The sequence below is a fragment of the Microcebus murinus genome, chromosome 8 (assembly GCF_040939455.1).
Source record: "Microcebus murinus isolate Inina chromosome 8, M.murinus_Inina_mat1.0, whole genome shotgun sequence".
NCBI classification, from domain to species: Eukaryota; Metazoa; Chordata; class Mammalia; order Primates; family Cheirogaleidae; genus Microcebus; species Microcebus murinus.
The window spans coordinates 52154779-52175116 of NC_134111.1; the positions used below are offsets into that span (position 1 = coordinate 52154779).

A 20338-nucleotide genomic window follows, 5' to 3' on the forward strand; every position below is an offset into this window, starting at 1 on the left:
AGGACTGAGAGAATTAAAACTGGTAAGGGAAATTTAATAATAATGCTTTATTTCTTGATATTTAAGGAGGTTTTACTACTGTTTGTTTTACAATTATATGTCACATTATACATGAGGTTAATGCATATTCTTGCATGTTGTATCTTGCAATTTATAAAGAAAATGTTACCTCCCCCTGCCAAAAAAAAAAAAAACACCATATTGGCTTTACAGCCAGAATGATGTGGCTGAAAAACTTGATCTACAATTTAAGTATAAGATCTTAAGCAATTCATAAAATCTCTTGAAATTTGTGCTTCCCCAAATGTAACATGGAAATATTACATGTGTGGTTTAAATAAGATAACATATTTCAAAAGCATACAACAGTGCCTGGCTCAATAAATAGAAATATTAATATAAGATGTTCATGCCCTGAAAGATTCAATATTATAAATGTTAATTCTCCCCAAAATGAGTTACAGATAACCAAAATCCTGTTTTTGATAAAAACAAACCAAAACAAAAATTTCTGAAAAGCCTTGTTTCACTATATTTATATGTACTGGGTTTGCTACAAGATAATTTACAGTATGCATTTTCAGTGGCGGTGAAATTGTCCCTAGAGGGTCAAAAATCGGTTCTTGGCAGAGTTGGGGTTTGGGTGGGGGTAGTAGTGAGATGAAATGTTAAATATTTAAAAGTTTGTGGCTCTCAAAATCTCAACCATACCTGACAAAATCTTAATCATTAGTATTTAGTTTCTCTCACTAGGGAGGAATTTAATTAATTAATTTAAATTGAATTTAAAAATTTTTTTCCTTAGAGGTGATAATGAAAACAAGAAATAAGAGGCTAAGAAACACTGATCTATAATTTGTTCTAAAGCAGCTGAATCTAATATGAAGAAAGAAAAATGTAGAATAATGGGGAATGAGAAAATTAGACTACAATGGTTTTTATCTATACAGAAAAGCACAACAGTGAAGGTGAAAGTACATGGAGAGGTGTTTAGATTTTTCTGTAAACACAAGTCCAAACTATGCTTTCAATTCTTGTATAAGAATTTTAGGAAAATGGTTAGAAATGAGAAGGAAATGTTGTTATAAGGAGTAACGAGACTCAACATTCTCGTTTCCGTTGAGAGTAAAAGCCAGGAAATGGTAGCCCAAGAATTTGAGAAGAGATGACCATTTCTTCCATTTAAGTAAAAGTAAGACTGAGAAATTTAAGTCACTTAATCTTTCTGAAAGACCTGTGGATGTCAGTAAGTTTCAATGAACAAAGGGGTGACTGACACTATAAGAGTTTATTCTCATCAGTAACCACGTAGTTTGGGGCAAATGAATTACTTACAATCCAAACATCCTCCTCATATTTTTTTCCCCTTTTCCAAAAGGAATATTCATTATACCCATACTTTCAATCCCCACCACCACCCTAAACTTTGTGCAATTTTCTCAGACAAATCTCTCTCCATTCTCCATTCTATTTCAATAGAAATAACCCAGAAGATAAGAGAAGTAAAGTGACTGGGGCTTGCTCCAGATCATCAAGGAAATCAGTAGCACAACACAGGTCTCCCTGTTTCAAATTCAGGCACTCCTGACCGTAATTTATTGGTAGTGTGCCTGAGTTCAGAAGTTGATCCTGGTAATTGATTCCTTAATAGTGTAGAGTTTTCCAAATTTATTAAGAATAAATGAGGAAGGGAAAAGGGGGAACAATCACGTTTCTAAAAATAAGAAAAGTAAAAATAAACACATGTATTAAAAATTAAGACATGAAAAATTAGAGAAATCTTTCCTATGACAAAGATATATAAAAACCAAGAACAGTTTATGAATATGTTAATAAATGAGAAAATGTATAGTTAAGGCACTGTCTTTTAATATAAAAGACAATTTAATCATCCTTAAACCAAAAGCTTCAAAATTGATTTTGGAACATTTACTACAATCTTACAAATAATTATTCACTAATAATGTGATAGAAACACATTTGAATATTAAGAACAATGATGTATGTTTTCATTCCATAAAAGATTAAGATGATCTGTCTACTTTAAGAGCGCATTCACTTATTCAACCCCGAAGGAAGACCAATTCTTTGTATAATTCACTTCTTCAAATCCATGAAACTCATATATTCAGTCATTTTTCTAAATCCAGTCAGTTTTTCATCATAAAACCATACTTCATTAACACTAGAACTTGAAGTCTACATAGTAACCATATAAACATTCAACGTTATTGCAAACTATAGCTTGCTAAGAACACCCTAAATAGCCTATCACCATTTAGGCGACTCTTGGTTGCCTAAAAATAAAATAGTTTCTCAATAATTTTTTTTAACAGAAATAACCCTTGGATTCTAAAATTCCATTAACAATATTAGATATTTTATGTGCTTTATTTTAAAACTTTTTAATCAAAAAAATAAAAATAAACTCTCAAGTATCTAAAGAAGCTGTAAATTTTTACTTACATATTCAGGTTTCAGTTTTTTATCTCCTCCTCTCACAGCCACCTTTTCTAGTTTATCTATAATGGGCCCAACCATTTCCTCATCTTTAAGCTGAAGCTCTTCATGTATTATTTCTATATCTCGAATAGGATCTACACTTCCTTCAACATGCGTGATATCATCATCTTCAAAAGCACCTAAAATGAATTAAAAGAAAGCAATTCAATAAACAAATGATACAGATAGTCATTATAATTACAGTAAGAGAGAAAGATTCCTAGAAAGTTAACGAATAGCTATAGTGAATAAATTATTCTGAATTCTATGTAAGTAGGACATAGTACTTTTTTCCCATTTAGTAATACTGAGGGTACTAGCAATAAAACAGTACTTCGAGAGCCTCAACATTTCAAAAATTAATCAAAATAAATACAATTACGGTCTTTACAAAAAGAAAATTACGTTCCAGAACTACTGGTATTTTCAAATTTGGTACATTAAAAGACACTGAATTCCAGGCAAGAAAGGCCTGAAGTTCTAAACTGCACTATTAGGGTTTCCAAGGGAAACCAGATTTAGGGAGGGGGGGGCCCTGAAATCATCTGGCAGACCTCTTCCCTGCTTCAATCTACTTTATCACTGTGGTTCTGACGGTGATTAGATAATGAACCACTCAGACACACAATTTACACAGCAGCTAATTTCATCGGCCTGATTTGAGGGTATGGTTTTTAGGGGGCTATCAAAGAAGCAGATGAAGGTGCATTTGTCATATATGAGTGACAACCATTCACACTATCTGAACAAAATGGTGCTGGCCCTTATTAGAAACACATGCTATTATCACATATTTAAAGTGCAGTTGAAGCCATAATTTCAAATTGCCAACTGGAAACATAAGGGTAAAACAACCAGATATTACTGAAGCATGTGTACTGACTTTATGCCCTTTTGAAGACATAATGTGGCAACATAATTCAACTGGGATTTACTCAAATTACCATATAAAGAACAGTATCACAAAAAAATGAACAATACTAAGAAATATCATAAACAGAAAGCAACGATATACCCACAAAACAATAAATACATTTATAAATAAATTAATTTCATTAAAATTACCAATTAGATTATAGTCTCAAAATGAGATGTTTTCAAACATAAAGTATCAATTATTTTAGACAGAGGTATCATAGAAATCATGAGACAGTTTGATTGAATTTGGTAAGAGAAACAGTAAGTATAGCTCATTCGTAGATACCAAAGACCAAGATATTCTTATTATAAGTTACAAAGAGTTTTTAAATATAATTTCTCAGAATTAAAAATAATTAAACTGTATTTTAACATGGATTATTTAGTAATAATAATAAAACCTTAAGTACGTATTACAATTACAATGTAAGTATTTAAAATAATATTTCAGTATTGTTGCCATACAAATGATATTGTATTATATAATGTCAAATTCGTATAAACAAAATTAGCAAAAAAAGAGGACCTACCTTACATTTTACTAATAAACACAATACACAGACAGTGGTTTAGGTAAATTTTCTGAATCTTTGAAAGTATAAAATAAGTCACCCTGGAAACACAATACTATTTACTCTCATCAAGATTTAAGACATTTTACACAAGTGGCACAGTAAAATATGAAAATAAAAATAGAAGTTAGCTTCCTGGCAGTCAAAGCAACACAAGTAACATGGTCAGTTATAGAAGTAACTAAGCTTCCTATAACACTCAGATGGAAAAATATCCCATGCAGCTGTCTCTATATAGGGGCCAATGACTAACTATAGTGATGTCCTTAACAACATCCCTACAGTAAATGTATTACAGGTTTTAAATGGCAATTTCTTAATTATAACCCTCAATTTTAAACAAGTGGACAGCAGAAAGGAACTTAGTAATTGCAATTCTTCTGAAAGCAAAGAAAACAAAGCTCTCTGATGACCTAAACTAATCCAAACAAAAAACCCAGAATAAAGGATGAAGGTGGTAGGAGTGGGATGTGGGGGTAGGGATTCACCTGTCTATCTTATAACCTTCAAATTATCTTCTGTAATCGACTGCACCTTGCCTAGACTCTGCCAAGGGCTAACCTAGGAAAGGAGTTATGACTGTATCATCATGAATCCAATCCTCCTACTGTAAGAAAAAGACTCAAACCGCAGACCCTACACATGTCTGGATGCACCGTTGTTCCCACATCCTAAGGTTAGCAATATCACTATATTTATTTGTATTGTGAGGTGGTAACATATTATGAAAAGAATTTAAATCTATTTTTGAAAGTAATTTTTATTTTAATATTTGGAAATGTTTAAGTGAAGGGAACATTAAAGCTATCCTGTAAAATGAATACCCTTGTGATAAAATAGGGCCCAAGAATAGCTGTAAAATAAAAGCTTCCACACAATTTGGTGGACATTTGGGCAACTTCCCATTTCTTAGGGCTAAAAATTTAGAGTTTATTTTCCAAAGACATGCTCCTGGGTCAACCGAACTCACTATACACTTATGTTATAGCATTCCTTCACATTTTGTCTTTTTTAGTATACAAGATTTAGTGCTTAATAATATAACCTTTTAAGTAAGACAGTCTTACTAGTCATAGAATCTTAGACGAATTACCTAACCTCTATGAATCCTGTCCTCACATCTTTAAAATGAAAATACTTCCACCTCTCAGAGAATGGCTACAATTAAATCAGATAGTGTACATAAAGTGCTTAGCACAGAGCCTAACACACAGAACTCTTACAGTAATTAGGGCATATGCTATTTTTTTATGATGTAGGAATTAGAAATTTAGCAGAATTCCACAGCAATATACTCAAAACATTAATTTTGAGTAATACAGTTTCATGTTACTCAATGCACTTGGAAAAGGTTAAAATAAACTATGAGAGTTTATAGGCTTCCCCCCCCCCCCGAAATTCTTATTAATTCACTAGTACTAGCTCACTAGCACATTTTTACTCTAGTCCATGGCCAAAGTTATTTCAACTTCACATTAACCAAAACAATGTTTAGTTTTAGTACACTGGTAAGTTTAGAAGACAAAGACTATACTACATTATACTGAATCACTTGATGAGAAAGTTGCTTCCATTTCGATTCTCTTTCAATCCTTCTATGTTAGGGAGAAAAGTTTCAGTTTGACGCTTTTGGCCTTTAATGCTTAACATTTATAAATTTATCTTTTTATCAACAGAGCAGGTCTTATCCTCAGAGCTTCCAAAGAGTAAAAGGATTAATAAAACTATGGTTTCCTGTTTAAATAAGTTTTATCCAAAATGTGAGTTATGGGCCGGGCGCGGTGGCTCACGCCTGTAATCCTAGCACTTTGGGAGGCCGAGGCGGGCGGATTGCTCAAGGTCAGGAGTTCGAAACCAGCCTGAGCGAGACCCCGTCTCTACCAAAAATAGAAAGAAATTAATTGACCAACTAAAAAATATATATACAAAAAAAAATTAGCCAGGCATGGTGGCGCATGCCTGTAGTCCCAGCTACTCGGGAGGCTGAGGCAGTAGGATCGCTGAGCCCAGGAGATTGAGGTTGCTGTGAGCCAGGCTGACGCCACGGCACTCACTCTAACCTGGGGCAACAAAGTGAGACTCTGTCTCAAAAAAAAAAAAAAAACAAAAAAAACAAAACGTGAGTTATTATGTATCAAGTATTAAATTTAGATCAACATGTATAAAATAACCATATTTTTTGGTTAAATCACTTCTATCAAGAGAAATGTCTGAAAATATTAACTATAGTCATTTTGATAGTGGTGGGATATGATCTGATTTTTTAAAATTTTATTTTATTTTATTTTTTTTTTTTTGAGACAGAGTCTCGCTTTGTTGCCCAGGCTAGAGTGAGTGCCGTGGCGTCAGCCTAGCTCACAGCAACCTCAAACTCCTGGGCTCAAGCGATCCTTCTGTCTCAGCCTCCCAAGTAGCTGGGACTACAGGTATGCACCACCATACCCGGCTAATTTTTTCTATATGTATTAGTTGGCCAATTAGTTTCTTTCTATTTATAGTAGCGACGGGGTCTCGCTCTTGCTCAGGCTGGTTTCGAACTCCTGACCTCGAGCAATCCGCCCGCCTCGGCCTCCCAGAGAGCTAGGATTACAGGCGTGAGCCACCGCGCCCGGCCAAAAATTTTATTTTTGGTACAATTCTGTATAAACTAGGGCTAGATAGGACAGGAGAGGAAGACTTCTCTGAGATGACATTTGAGCTGAGACCAGAATGAGGAAGTAATATGAAGATCTGAGGGAAGAAGGTTCTAAGAAATATAAAAGCCCTAAAATAGGAACAAGCTTGAAGTGTTTTAGAAATAGAAATATAGTCATTATAGGTGAACCACAGTAGAAGATGGTATATAGAGTTTAAGGTAGAAAGGTAAAGTAGTTCACACAAATCTGTAAGCCATGAGAGTCTGGATTTTATTCTAGCTGTAATGGGAAGCCATTGACTGGAGAGTTTTATATAAAGGGAAGGTATGGTGGTAAGATATGATTTATGATTTAAAGAGGCCACTTCAGCTACTTTAAAAAGAATAGACTTTTAAAGTCTATTAAAAGGGAGGAGAAGTAAGAGTGACTGCAGAAGACCAAGCTAGGAGGTGGTTGTAGAGATGCCAATGAAAGATAACCAGATAAGTGGTAACCCGAAATAAGATTGTAGAGAAGATGAGAAGTGGTGTTTGTACTGGAAATATATTTTCGAGACGGAATAGATATAGACTGTAAGGTCATGACTAAAGATACATAACTGAAAGTTATCAAATGTGTTTAAAGTTATGGGTTTGGATGATGTCACCTAGACAGAGTACTCCAACATTCAGATGTCTGATGGAGGAGAAGGATATGGCAAAAGAGATTAAGAAGGAGTGACAAGTAAAGTCAGAAAAACTAGCAGTATGCATTTATAGGAATGAGGGAAAGAAAATGTTTCAAGAAGGAAGGCATATGCAACTGTCAGGTGCTGTTTGGAGGTAAAGATGGATAAACACAGAAAACTATTGTCTTTGGCAAAAAGGTGGTTCTTTGAGAATACTTTTCTAGCTAATTCTTTTCTATACTGTCTATATCTTCCATGTATCAGAGATAATAAAACTATAACTCAAGGATGTAAACATGGACCTATCCACTCATTTCTTATAACTCAAGAGTCCAAAAGAGCGAGATTTCAGCATTTCTAAATTCATCAAATTTTGAGAACATTCCTCTCTCTATAAGTGGACTAATTATATAAAGTAAAATATCCTAAGATTTCTCAGTCTGTGAAAAGGATCCTATTAGACATAAAGAAATCATAGCCACTTTCAAAGGTTCACATTTCAAGTGAACTGGCATAAACGCTAAAACAAAAATTATACTTGAACAATTACAGGTTGATCAACCAACTGATACAGAATCAGCAACACCATACATAGTACCAAGAACAAAAGAAGAAAACTATGTTCATACAAGCATTAATATCAAGTCACGCAAACGGCTACAGAATTCTCCAAGGTAACTCTATGCCTAAAGACAATGAAGCAGTGTCTTCAGAGTTATAAGGAAAGAAAAAGTGTCTCAAGAATTTTATATCCAACCAAGCAGTTTTTCCTTGTCAGGAATAGAGAATAATGGTGAACAGACTGTGCACTTTATATACTTTCTATATAATTAAGTCTAAATAACCATAGGAATTACATTAATAAAGCAGAACATGTAGATTATAAACTATGAAAAGTTAAAAATACAGTCATCTCTCTATACATGCAGGGCATTGGTTCCAGCCCACACTGGTATACTCAAGTCCCCTAGTCGGCCCTGTGGAAGGTTTATAGGAAAAGTTAAGCCTCTATGTACACAGGTTTCAACATTAAACACTGTGTTTTCAATCTGCATTTGGCTAAAAAAAAAAAAAAAAAAAAAAAAGCAGTATATAAGTGGACCAATGAAGTTCAAACCATGTTGTTCAAGGGTCAAGGGTAATAACATAAAACCTGGGAGATAGGTAGAGGTGAGGTAAAAACATAAATATACTCATTTTCTCACCGTCCATAGTATGGAATCAATAGATGCTATATAAAGATGAAACATGTAATTAAAAAATAATTGCTCTAACCTTTTAGTGTTTGGAGTTTGTTTGTTTGTTTGTTTGTTTTTAAGAGATAGGGTCTCCTCTGTCACCCTGGCTTGAGTGCAGTGGCACAATCATAGCTTACTGCAGAATCAAACGCCTGGGCTAGAGAGATCCTCCTGCTTTTGCTTCCCAAGTAGATGGTGCCACAGGTGCGCACCACTATACCTGTTTAATTTTTTAATTTTTTTGTAGAAGTGAGGTCTCAGTATGCTGCTCAGGCTGGTCTCAAACTCCTGGACTCAAGGGATCCTCCCACCTCACCCTCCCAAAGTACTGGGATTACCAGTGTGAGCCACCGTGCTTGGCCCTTTTAGTGTTTTTACAATGCTTTTTCTTAACTCTAGCAGGATCATTTAAGAACATATCTTTTGTAAAAAAAAAATCTGAAGTTCAGTAATTTCTTCTGCACTACTTTAGTTCTTTTTATTTCAAACTCAAAATAAAATTTAGTATTCTATTTAAAATAACCTATACACTACATGATCACATTTATTTAAAATTGTTTCTCTCTTATGACACCAAATGTCAATGAAAATAATTTCTGGCCATTGAGCTATTAAGTTATTTTTAAAAACTATCAGTTTTGTCTCACTTAAACTTTTCATAATAAACATGCATTGTTTTTACAAAAAAAGTCATTCTTTTTTTTTAAAAAGTCATTTTAAAAACAAAAGTAAGCTAATCTGCAGAAAAATATGCACAAATTTTAGTGAAAAGTTTGGTTTTTCAGTGATTAGCCACAAGGAGAAAACCATTATTACCATAAAATTTATTTTATGCCTAATTATTCCCATATATATAAATTGATGACGGAAAATAATATTAACTATAGTAAACCCTCATTTTTTAAAACTATTGGTTATATAAGAAAATTAACCATAATAGACTTAAATTGGATCCCATCACAAAGATTTCTTACCCAGCAATCCTACAATGTTTCCTTTCACAACAAAGCACTCTTTTCAAACCTTCTTGACTTCCTTTACATTTCCAATCCTTTTGCATTCTCCTTTGCTACCTGGCAGATGACCTAACCTTTCTTGCCTCACAGTGAAAATACATGGCATCTTTGGAGAACCAAACCCCCTTTTTGATTTTTACCCAATCTTTTCTTCTCCCCAGCAATAAAATGGAAAACAGTACCTTCTACTACTTCTAGTCAGTATCTCTCCCATCTCTGTTCTGGAACCTATCCCTCCCAAGGAAGTTTGCTCCACAGATTGTTTCTTCCATTTTCTAAGACCTCAATCTATTATGCCTCTGTTTTGCATCACCTCCATTTCCACTAACGTTTTTTCCAACAACATTTAAGTAGGCTTAAGGTTCCACATTAAATGAATCATGGCAGTCACCCTGGACATTAATTCCCACTCCAGCTATTGCTTTTTTTCCTCCAGTTCAGAGCTAAACTTTTTGAAAGAGCTGTCTGTACCTGCTCTCCCCACTTCTTTACCTCTTATTTATAACTCAATCCACTGCAGTCTAACATTTGCCTCCACCAAACTACCAGAAATTGATCTTAGAAAAGACATCACTGATTTATCTTCATGATGTTATAGCAGAATCTTGAATGACCACTCAGTAGCAACTAATGTCAGAGCATTGAAATTGTCTCTTTCATGTTTCTACCTGCATTCTCTTGATTTCCTTCTATTTTCTCAGGTCATTCCTTTTCTTGCTGTAACTTCCCTATAATTGTTGATGCCTCTCTTAGCCTTCTTCTCTTAACACTCTATTACACTCTCAGTAACAGACTCTTCAACTCAGAACTCCCCTGGTTCAAATATGTTCATCAGAGATATTGGCCTACAGTTTTCTTTTTTATTGTTTGGTGTTGGTATCAGGCTGATACAGGCCTCATAGCCCTGGTTCAAATAAAATGAACCAAAGATATCTTTTTAGTTAGTTATAAAAATCATTTCTAATGTAAAATCAATTCACTAAGTGAATAAATGCAAAATGTCAATGCTTACACTAAAATTGTGGCTTTTCTAATTTGCGTACCACCTCCCTTACCGAGGTCCAGTCAAAACACATAAATATTTACTTGGTGAGATACATTTGGATATTCACATGGTATTAGATATTCTGCATATTTATTTCTTGGTATGATGTGGCAGAAATGATGAGTTGGCTCTTTTTAATGATTATAAATGGAGTGAAGATTGATCAATTTACTCATTCACTCAAAGCTTGTCTTATTTCATAAAGATTTGAGTAAGAAGGATAAATCTGTACTCTGTTTAGGATGCTAAATCTAACTGTGAAGGACTTCAGAAATAAAAATATACTTTAGAAATTCAGGACTTCAGTAAACTGCTTTGCTGTATTAATCCTTAAACTTGAGTTGTATTCAGTATTCAGAAGCAAAGCACCCCTGGACAGATGTAGATTTTAAAACACATGATGTACTGAAGAGTACAGGCTTCACAGAAATACTTTACTTTCTTTTTAATTTTTGGAGGGATCTTCCAGTGAAGACTGGAAAACCTGCTAGACAAATTCTAAAACAAGTGTAACACTACACAGCAATACTTTATAAACCAACTGTCACAGAAACCTTGTGCTATGAGTTAAATGTGTCCCCCAAAAGTTCATGTTTTAGTAACTTGATCCTCAATGCAGCAGTGTTGAAAGGTGAAATCTTTGGGAGGTGATTGGGTCATGAGGACTCTGTCATTAGGGTGGATTAATCCATTCATAGATAAATGGATTAATGGTTTATTGAGGGAGTGGGCTAGTTGCCACAAGAATAGGTCTTATAAAAAGTCGGTTTGGCCATCTCTCATGAGCCCCCTCGCCATGTGATGCCCTGCACTGCTTTGGAACTGCAGAGAGTCTCCACTAGAGAGAAGTCCCTCATCAAATGCTACCCCTTGACTTTGAAGTTCCCAGCCCCCAGAACTGTAAGAAATGAATTTCTTTTCCTTATATATTACTCATTCTCATGTGTTCAATTATGGAGACAGAAAATGAAATAAGATATCTTGATATTCCAAATAGTATGTCTACAGTTTTCTTGGGAATAAGAGGGTATGTGGTCAAAAGAGTCAAGAAGGTATGGACATATTTGACATATGCTTTTTGTATCCTCTATCACTATACAATACAGAGATAAACAACTCCTTGGTATATAAACCAATACATAAACTGCTACCCCATTAATACATATGCAAACGACAACGTGCCTTGCTAAATGTAAGTTTCCCAAATGAAGAAAAGCTTCCTTATCTATATAACAATGTGCTAAATCTGTGAGAATTAAAAATAAAAATCAAAATAATAGCATCTTGGTGTCAACACCTGGACAAGCTGGTTGGGAAACAAATCCCGAGGATAGGTAAAGAAGATGAAGAAAGACATGAGAAGTAACAGGGAAAAGCATCAGATAAAAAATAAAGGTTGAAATGAACAAAGCTTACTAGAGGGCTGCCCATAGTAAGAAAACTGTATTGAAGAGTAGTAAATGATAAAAATTTATTACATTAGGTAAAGGTGGAGGATAGGGAAGTCCAAATATCAGGGTAAGTCTGGAGCTCATCTCCTAGTCAATAGGAAGCCCACAATAGTTCTTATGTTAATGAGTAACAAATGGAAAGCAGCATTTTAGAAAGACTAAACAGAAGTAAGGAACCAGCTAAAAGAGAATTCCAAATATGATGAGAAGAACTGCATTAGGATACTGATGGGAAATATGAAAACAGAATGAACAGTGAAACTCAACTAAAGAAAATGATGTCAACTAGATAACCAAAGTATAAACTCTAGAAAAAGAGAAATAAAATTCTTATACAAATATATGGTTGTATTAAATGATAGCACTAAAATATCCTATATACTACATTATTTCACAATGTTTTGTAGTTTGTCCTATGTAGTAAACAGCAAATGTTTGAATGGCTATATTCTAATCTATAGTCCTACCAAAATCACTAAGAGGTTAGAGACCACATTCCTAAACCAGTAAAAGAAGAAAATTTATTAAATACAATATTAGAAATCAAGATAAAAACATCCTGCTCAAAAAAATCTTTTCTCTTTCCAAATTTCTTATCCATTTTTCAAAGTAAATTCCTATCTTATGTCAGCACTCTGGTTCCCAACTTCCTTGTAATTCTCTGGCTCATTAGTATTTACAGTGAAGGGAGAGAATTAAACTTGCATTGACAATTCACTTAACATCTATAGCTTTAATCATAAACACTAGAAAATGTAAGTTCCTATTTATTTTCCACGTATGACATGACAAAAATTCTTTACTGCATTGGGGGGAGGTGCAGCAGCACACTTCAAATAGGCTCTGATTTAGTATTTTAAATCCTGGTTTATAGGTACACCTTAAAATTCTAGTCTTAATCTAGATAAAGGTTCTTCTCATCTTGCAACAAAAACAATCTGGACAAAACCAGAATCTACTTCATAGCTGGACCTAAAGCTTGAGCTTGTAATATTTATCTCTGCATTAAATAAGATGTGTGGTTTTAACCACTTTCCTTACATCGAGTGGGAGAAAGGCATCTCAATTTATTATATTTTCTTCAAAAATCAATTCGCCTAGTAATATCAGGGTCCAAGGCAAATTTTAGAACACATACAAGAACTAATAAATTATTCTGCTAACAAAATTCCACTAAAATGGATGTAGATTTAAGTCTCTAGCCTTCAGAATTTGGAGTAAACAAAAAGGGGTTGTATCGACCAAATTTTAATTACTTTAAATAGATATATTTATAGATCTTTGAAGAAACAAAATATTTTGTAAACATATAAAAATAGAAATACTTGGTCTAGTAATGTAAATTGTTAATTAGTTAATGCAAAAGCATAAATGGAAGAGTATAACTGGAGTTGGTAAGTAATATATACTTTCAGTAACAAATCAACCAAAAGTAGTCTTCAAAGTCTTTAAAATTTGTTTTCCAGGCAAAAATCTATTATTTGAGATATAGCAAAGGCCTTAAAATAACCCAGTCTATGCTACAGGCTAATTATTTAATAACAGAATAGGAAACAGAAATACAGGTACACAGAAGAATTTGCTTTTGCTTTGCTTCTCTTTCCTGTCCTCTCTCATTACAGAGAAAGGCTCTAAAACTAAATCTTGGCCAAGAGGAATAAAACTACCATCTCTCTGACATATTAAAGAAATTATAAATGAATCACATAGGGCTTTTGCATAAGGTAAACATATGGAAGCAATCAAGTAATGCTGCAAGTAAAAATAATTCCAAATCTTGAGACAAATAAATACTTAGCATGAGAGAGAATAATAAAATCAGTCAGGTTCTGAGAAACTTTAAAAGTTTTAGTTAATTATTTTCTCCTAACTTTAAGGGTTCATTTAAATTAAAAATAATATACTTTTAAGCAGTGAATAAAAAACAGACATTGAATAGGAATGATAAGATATACATAGAGAAAAAAAGCAGGTAGGAAGACATGAAAAACATTAAAACTAAAGTTTATATTAGCATAGTAGCAAGCAAAAAAGCCTTTGGTTATGACTGACTTCGCTTACTGGACAAGAAGCAACACATTACAGTATTGTATAACATAACTGTTTTAAATGTACAGAACACTAGAAAATTCTGCCTAGTAGTTACTGGTGCTGTACTTATACTGTAGACAATTAGACATCTGTACCATTAAAGAATCCTTAAAGTCACTTAAAAGTTATGAATTATAACCCAGAGTCAAGACCTGTACTTAATTATATTCAATTGCTCAAGGGTTTTACATTTTTAGTTGCTGCAATGTATCAACCTTTGCAAAGAAGACAGAAAAGAAGTATCTTAATGAGAACTAGCATTCATCTTTCAATAAGATTTCCACTTCTTATTCCCTATTACTAGATATTTAAAGGTATAAAAACCAAAATTAATCAATTATATTTTGAATAAATATTGAGATCCTACCCTACTTCCAATGTTGAGCTAGCTGTTTTAGTTGTATTTACTCTTGCCAATATCCATCTCATTAATTTTCTAACGTCTAAAACATCATTTAGCCTTCTGTCGGTAGACAAAGCCCTCTATAAACAGGGCTCGCCCCACCCTTCCGACCTTCCCACCACCAACACTCTTCACAAATCCTCAGCTCAAGTCAAACTCTTGCACTGACTCATTAAACACTGAAAGTTCCTCATATTTAACAGTCACTGTATTTTTACTCATTCTCTTTCTTGGGCTTCAAGATAAATATCTTTTCTTTCTATTACAAACTATGTCCATCCTTAAAATGCACAGCTTAAAGTTTCCCCTCATCTACAAGGCAATTCCAGAGGAATTCAGGTCTAAGAGATCCCTACTATACTTGAGTCACAGAAGACTTGAGGAGACTTGTTTGGAATAAAGTACAGTTAAACTGATGGTTAAATATATTACCCTAAATATGGCTTCTGAGAAAATCTATTTTTATGCCCTTCCAAGGGGTGATATTGTAAGGAGAGGAAAAAAAAAAGCAGAGAGAAATTAAGAAAAACTAGAATTCTGTCTTTATTACTAGTACTGTAAGTAATGAATAAAGGGGGTCATATGAACCTTCCATTATTCAAGAAATAAACTAAACAGCAAATCAGAGATTTAACCCTTCTAATGCTGGTGCTCACAGTACCCCACTTTAAATCAAACTGAGCTACTTTCAATGCTTTCATTTTTCATCTTCCATGTTCCTACTCATCTCTCTGCTTGGCACAGTCTTCCTCCCCACTTCTACCTCTCAAAAAAAGTTACACATCTTTCATGGCCTTAATTAAATGTCACTGAAATGACATCTCCTTGTCAAGGGCTTCTCTAACCGTATCCTCTATTTGAACTGCTACAATAATCTGTCCATTCTATTCATACAACCTGTAGCATGTACATCTAGTATTAGAATATGTGATTCTATTCCTAGTTACCTAAACTCAGGGATTATGTCTTAAACATCTTTCTAGTTCTAGTTTGCCTTGGTCAAAGCTGATACACAATTGGGTATAAGATGAAGCAATGAATAAAGGAATCAATGAATGAATGAATGCCTCAAGCACTCTGAATGAAAAACTGTTAGAAGGGAACTACAGATTTCAGATGAAGCTAAACATACAGCACAAAAGCAAAGGATCAATTTCACAACACACAATAAGATATTTAGCAAGCATTTCAAAGAAACCAGTGCTACGCATATCGATCACAAAAATCACCAGAGAAGCAAAGCATAAAACATGGCAAACTATAGACTGCAATAACAGACACAAAAAGTTTCTTGTGTTTTATCTCTTCATCCTAGAATTGCTTAGCTATTAGTGATGGATATTCACTTAATTATTTTCTGAAGACTTCTTTGGTGTGTCACACTGGATTACATATTTTGGTAAATACAAACAATTTGTAAAACATATAAATTAAATTAAGAAGAGGAAAAGCATACCTATATACTATAACTGAGACCAATAAATGGAGAGGGGGGAAAGAGAGAGAGAGGGAAGGATTGATCAGCATGAATCAGGATTAAGAAGGGAAAGCTAGAATACAGATGAATGAGGCCTTTCAGGAACAGACAATAGCTAAGGGAAGCAGAGAGTAAAGAAGACATTCCACCAAGACAGAAGTATAACAAACTTGATTAGGGTGCAGACTCTGGAATCAGAATGTCTGGATTCCAATCTCGATTTCAGACTATCTGATTAGTTCTGTAATTAATTTCTCTGTGCCTTAGTTTCCTTCTCTGTGAAACATAGATAATAACAATACCTACCTCATAAGATTGTTCTAAAGATTAAAAGTAATAATAAATGTAAATAACTTAGGATGATGCCTGGCACATAGCAGGCACTCAAAATATATTAGCTATATTTATAAATGAAAAGCTAAAGACAAAGTATATACCAGGGTTTCTGAACCTTGACACTATATTTTGGGACAGATCTTCTTTGTTGTGGGGGGCTGACCTGTGCATTGTAGGGTATTTAACAGCATCCTTGGTCTCTATAAACTAGATGCCAATAACACACACGTACACAAACACCCCAGCCATGAAGATCAAAAATGTCTCCAGACATTGCCAACCCACAGCTGAGACACACTAATACATACTAAAAGATAAAGGTTGTGCTATACAACAACCAAAAGATGTTACCAAAGGTTCAAATGTGTAGATATAATTGACAGAAAGGTTCTAACACTCAGTGGAGGAGTTGAAATTTCATCTCTCAGATCATAAAATTCTAATGGAGATTTTCAGAGAAGTGTTCTTGTCATCTTGCTTTTGCTGGCTTGTTCACTCCCACTTGCTTTAAATGATTCTGTAAGTGATGTTTACAATCTAATGGCTTGGAGAGAGACCGAAGTCACAAAGAAAGTAGTTGACCATTGGTTACTAGTTATAGAAATGACATGAAAGTGGTCAATTCTAAAATATACAATTAAAGAAAACAAGTGGAATTTACAAAGATTGTTTTCTAATGGGTAAGAAGAATAATATCAAATTGACAAGAAATCAAATATGGCCAGTCATCCAACTGGAGTGTATAATACCCAGTTAAAGATTCACATTTTAAGAAACATATTTAACAAATGTTTACTGAATATTAATCACAAACAGAACAGTGCCAGGAGCTAGAAGGCAAATTTCTGAGATAAGAAAAAGCTCAATAAGGTTAGTTTCTGCTTTCAAAGGTGTTTATAATCTAATAAAGGAGAGAGATCAGCACATAATATAAGAAAGTAAGCCCAAGATGGAGGGGAACAGGGAAGGAGTCAGTATTCAGTACAAATTGATGTAAAAAGAAAGCCTCAAGGTTTCAAAGGGAATACTGGTGGTATGTAGATGCTATTTAAAATTTAGATTGGTTCATCAGGTTTTGATAGAAGTATCACTATTTTTTGAACTCCTGACCTTGAGCAATCTGCCTGCCTCGGTCTCCCAGAGTGCCAGGATTACAGGTGTGAGCCACTGTGCCCGGTCACCACTATTTTTTAATCTCATATTTAAGTGTACTGATGCTGTGAGAAGAGATAAAATATTGTCTCCACTAGAGTTTGAAACTGGTGTTTATATGCATGAGAAATGTAAATAGGTAACAGGTATTAATCAGTCCAGTAAATGGTAAGCTATTAATTTTAAAAATAACTTTTATAGCCTTTATTCAATATACCAATGAATTCTGACTTTTACTTAAGTTTTTCTAGGATATAGAAGGGAGAATAGAAGGAAAGCAAAGAGGAAGGACTCACCAAGAACACCTGGTGTTATAATAGGAAGATGATGGTTTGACTAAAGCCACAATACACAACAAAGATAGCATTCTTGGGGTTTAAATGAAAGTACTGTGATGGTACATGTCCTAAAACCAGGTAACATATCTCCTCAAATAATTACACCCTTAAATACAATAACCCACAGTTCTAAAAAGAGAGCAGAAACATGGAAGGAAGAATAAGGCCCAGAGAGATTAAGGATAAGCAAGCAACCATGTCCTTTGGGAATAGATTGTGTGAGGTAGGCCACTGTATCCCAGGAATTTTCTGATGCAAACCACTCTAATTGGCCCAGCAAAATGGATATTATCTACCTGAGAGATTTTCAGAATTTCTACTACAATCCTGAAGTCCTTCTCAGCCCACAAGATCTAGGCATCACCATCAACACTTAAGCCAGAGCAAAAATCACCACCAGGTGGTGCCAAATCAAAGCCAGTACCAGAATGGATTTGGATAGGCCAGGCCCTTGTGACACCCCTCATACCCCTGAGCCAGCTGTGCAATTCATTCTGTTCATTTCATTCATCTAGCAATAAAGTGACCCTGTATTTTATGCAACTGAAACTTATGGACCCACATAGCACTCTATGGTAGAGGAGGGGTAGTTATTGTATTATATTCTTGGGAGTGTGGGTGGCAGTACAAATGGGCTTTTTTTAAAGAAGACTAGTTAATAATGAATAAATTTTTTAAAAAACTGTTTTTCTGCTGTATGCCATATTTCATTAAATAAACTCAGATATTGTCTTAAAAATAATCAGGAAATCATAAATAAGAATGCAGAGTATAAAAAGTTGTGACATAATCAAGACTTTAAATAGTAAAATGTGAATACAATTAATGTGTCAATGCTTTCTTTCCCACATGGCCCTACTAAGGAACCATGATATTCACTCTATGATCTTCAACAGATGTAAAAAAATATGTTATCAACGATTCCCCCAGAAAAAAGTTAAATGATCCCATTAGCTCTTTTGTCTACAGAGCTATTTTGCCTTTAGAGCATAAAACAAGGGGACTACTATAATAAAGACAAATCTCCTCACCCACCCACCCCCAATGTAAAATCAAAACAAAAAAAAATTAGATATTTCTCTAAGAATGACCTCAAAATTTCCGGTAATAGACTTTATGGAAAACTTATTCCCCTCCATTTCCATCTTACTCCCCTTAACACCAGATTTTAGCACTGCTTATATGTTATACCTGTCAAGATCTGATGACTGTATGTTATGTATTCATCTGAACAGAACCACTACACTTAGTTACAGGCTATCATCAACCAATTCATTCTCTTGCTAAAATCAAGTCATCCAATTACTCCTTGACTAATCAAGGCTGTTTTGGCTTTTTCTTTTTTCAAAAGGTACTCAACAGCATAAACAGTTCACTTACAAGAAATGGAAAGGGGCTAATCAGCAGAATTATTGTTTTGCTCCTACAATTTGCAGTATTTAAATTTAGTTGCTGATTGGACTGAAAGTTTTATGATATAGCATATGAAACTAGTTTAATACAACTGTGAAGCTGTGTAGCTGTATTGTCTTGCCATGGCTATACTGGTCTACTTTATAGGATAGATAATTGACTACTTTCTTTTAAAAAGGTTATTTAAAAATAAGTTTCAGTGTACTTTCCCACATACACTGGTTTTATAAACAAAGGTATATAAGCATTAATTCCTGAACATTATTTTTAAAGTTAGCACCTGTGTGCACACATACACAAGTGTTTGTTACATGTGCACAAACACCACAATTGCTTGGGTTTTTCATCTACCATTTATCTTGGCCTCTAAGCAACAGTAAACTAAGGATACATCATTTAATTACTATTTAAGGAAATAAGGCTTATTTAAAATAAGTATATGTTTTAAATAAATACATGTTACCCCTCATATAATAAATAAAATAGTGAACGTTACATTTCTAAAATGGTGAGTATTTCACTTACAAGAATAATTCTGGGTGCACATAAATATAAAATGAAATTATTATCCATCGGTATTGCTACTCTTATCTGTATAGAATTTCTGAGAGAATATCAGACAGAATGACTAACACTGAAACATTAAAACTTTGGGTTATATTTAATTATATATCCATATTGTATTTATTAGAAATTATTTAAAGGAAATGTTTATATGTCAAACTCTGAAATCTTCAGAAAATTTTGAAAAGAGAGCCAGTCTTTAAGATTTACCTGGTTACATACAAAGACTTATTAACCCAAATAGCAAATTTTACTTTGTAGAAGTAGAATTACTTTTTAATAAAATTACAAAATGTTATATTAAATGGTTTAGTTTTTTAAAACTTTAAAACCATAAACAAATTTCTTTATACATTAAAACAATACTATGCACTAACCATCAACCAGAACTTACATTATAAAAAGGAAAACATAACAGACACAAATAGGATTAAAATGATTTCTGAGTCTTTTATACATGCACACATACAAGTAATGTTACATATAAGTAAATCTCCATAGGCTTATATTTTGCAAACT

The 20338-nt window shown here is 33.8% G+C and overlaps 1 protein-coding gene and 1 non-coding gene across 2 annotated transcripts in view; both read right to left on the minus strand.

The window, feature by feature from the left end:
- OLA1 (Obg like ATPase 1) overlaps window positions 1–20338 on the minus strand; it is a 171345-nt gene that overhangs the window by 58356 nt on the left and 92651 nt on the right. The window contains exon 5 of the mRNA XM_012753398.2: window positions 2467–2642. Coding sequence (XP_012608852.2) covers window positions 2467–2642 — 176 coding nt within the window. The remainder of the gene's footprint in view (window positions 1–2466; window positions 2643–20338) is intronic.
- On the minus strand, window positions 11051–11112 carry LOC142872413 (U7 small nuclear RNA). Its single transcript, XR_012920675.1, has one exon. It is a non-coding gene; the product is annotated as a U7 small nuclear RNA (small nuclear RNA).